The following is a 2,635-nucleotide window of genomic DNA, read 5'->3' as shown; positions in this document are numbered from 1 at the left end:
ACCGGTCCAATCCGGTCCGACCCTTTACTGTTATATTTCTCGTTAAATGTGTTTTTTTTTTTTTTTTTTTTTTATATTTATATGCTCAATTCGAAAGTGGTAATTTAATATTTTCCCCCTCCCGCATTTTTTTTTTATTTAAAAAAAGCGATAATTTAATAAATATCTTGCCACATTATTTACTAATGTACTAATTTAATACAAATACTTTCTATCGAAATATAGAATAAAAATTTGTACTAATTTAGAAGTCATCAAGAAGATGAGTCCTAATTAATAAATTATTAGGTAATTGAAAGACGTTAGACGCGTAGCTCCCTAGCAGCCAGGCAGACCAGTGGTTGGTAGTTGGTACCCCAAATGGCGACTAGATTCTGTAACAGTTTTGGCATATGGGCCATTAGGGGCGGAACCACCCCTGGCCCTTGGAGTCCCAGCCCCCAAGCCAAGGGGTGGTCCCCCAATTTTTTTATTATTATTATTTTAAAATACTTTTAAAAATTACTTTTTGGCCCCCCAAAATTTTTTATTTTACCCCAAACTCAATATTTTAGCTCCACCCATGTGGACATGGCCGACAGTCAATTTCACACCGTGATGATCATGACACGTGGATTACGCTGCGTATGTAAAACTTGTTTATAAGATCTATGCTGTGCACAAGCATATGATCTAGGAATCTCAAAGAGAAAAACATAATAGTGTGATTGAGATATAAGTCCTCGTGCGTTCGACCAGCCGGATAATCAATCGCGTATCTCTCTTGAAGACACTTTATTTCTTTGATGGGATCTTTTAAAATAATGCATTTCTGGGTTTAAAACTTACATAAACAAATCTCCGGTTGGGTATGGAGCTGTGATTGTGGTATTGAACACTGAACAAGCCCGATCACCGAACTCCGATGAACAGAGACGCGCTTGTTTTGGCCGGGACAACATTTGGGTCACTTCATGGCATGAATTAATTGTCGTAAAAGCCAAAAACAGAATAATCAAAAATGTTATTACAAATAACTAGGCCTAAAACTAAAAATCCCAGGTACTGAAACAGTGACTCGGAAATCATCAGCAACAGCGAAGAAGATAGACAACTGGGCCTAAAACTAAAAATCCCAGTTAACTGAAACAGAGACTCAGAAATCATCAGCAATTCTGTTACCTGAAACAGAGACTCAGAAATCATCAGCATGATACTTTTACGCGACTTCATTGGAAAATCCTCGAAATGGAGTCGGAATTGATGGGATCCTTTAAAATAATGCATTTCTGGGTTTAAAACTTACACGAACAAATCTTCGGTTTGGATCCTGGTACTGAACACGCCCGATCATCGAACTCCGACAAACAGAGACACCGGACACACTTATTTTGGGACAAAGTGAGCGAATTCCAAGGAAATTCAGAAGTGTACCCCAAGAATAATTGTCGTAAAAGCCAAAAACAGAAACTTTATGTAAAAACAGAACAATCAAAAATCCTATTATAGATAACTGGTATGCTCACAAGAAAAAAAAAAAGGATAACAGGGCCAAAAACTAAAAAACTAAAAATCCCAGCTACCGAAACAGAGACTCAGAAATCATCAGCAACAGCCAACTGAACAATAATGGGTATGCTATGGTGGGTTTGGGTATATGATCTTACCCTTCTTGTCATTTGATGAATTGGGTGGCGAAAACTTCTTGGAGCAGCCACTAGTGGTGTTGAATTGGGGGACAGAGGGACGGCCAGAAATGGACCGGACAAACCAATCAAACATCATTCGCTTCACTAGCCTCCTCTTCGCGGGAATTACGCTTCCAACTTTCGGTTTGAACCGCGGTTGTGTCTTGGATCCGGCGGGTTCTTCATCTGGGTTAAGCTTCGCCACCTTCTCTGGCTTTTCCACGTCATCCCATACCCCTTTCCCATCTGGGTTCAGCTTCACCGCCATCTCTACTTTTCTTCTTCTCTCACTCTCCAAGTCTCGAAGTCCTAGTTCTGAGAGCTTGATGCTCGATCTTTTAGCACCATATAAGTATGAGCCAATGAGCCAATGAGCCAATACGAGGGAAAACTTGGGGCCAAAGGATCCTCTCTGAAGCTATAGAGAATATGTTGAGCCAATACGAGGGAAAACTTGGGGCCAAAGGATCCTCTCTGAAGCTATAGAGAATATGTTGAGCCAATACGAGGGAAAACTTGGGGCCAAAGGATCCTCTCTGAATCTATAGAGAATATGTTTATAATCCAAGCGCTTGGAGCCTGACACGTATTTGTCTTCTCGAGATCCAGACCCACTGTGGGTTGTTAATTTATACGTATAATTGTTAGGAAAAAAATATTAACTAAATACTTAAATTTATCATTCTTATTTGCTGAAATTTTAAGATAATTAATAATTTTATATAATGCCATAATCTATTAATATTTTTAGTTTCAAAATTTATCAATCATTTTAGTTAAATATTTTATATATTCAACCGGGTTTACTCGAGCTTGTGTTATATCCTCTCTTGGTATTTAGAGTATTCAAATCATATTCAGCAAATTAGTTTCCTAATTTGACTATTAATTTTTTTTTTGACATGTCCATACAAGAGGAGGAAAGGAGATTTGAACTAGTGATCTGCGCTTTATGAGACGTAGTTCCT

The 2,635-nt window shown here is 38.3% G+C and overlaps 1 protein-coding gene across 1 annotated transcript; it reads right to left on the bottom strand.

Moving 5' to 3' along the window:
* Window positions 1–975: 975 nt before the first annotated feature.
* On the bottom strand, window positions 976–2,065 carry LOC132185968 (uncharacterized). Its single transcript, XM_059599793.1, has 2 exons — window positions 1,647–2,065; window positions 976–1,364 (listed from the first exon to the last, which is right to left on the bottom strand). Exons 1-2 carry the CDS (start codon window positions 1,933–1,935, stop codon window positions 1,330–1,332), a joined length of 324 nt encoding a protein of 107 aa, XP_059455776.1. The 5' UTR covers window positions 1,936–2,065; the 3' UTR covers window positions 976–1,329.
* Window positions 2,066–2,635: the final 570 nt, after the last annotated feature.

This window comes from Corylus avellana, chromosome ca6, assembly GCF_901000735.1.
Source record: "Corylus avellana chromosome ca6, CavTom2PMs-1.0".
NCBI lineage: Eukaryota > Viridiplantae > Streptophyta > Magnoliopsida > Fagales > Betulaceae > Corylus > Corylus avellana.
This window is presented reverse-complemented; position numbering and strand designations above follow the sequence as displayed.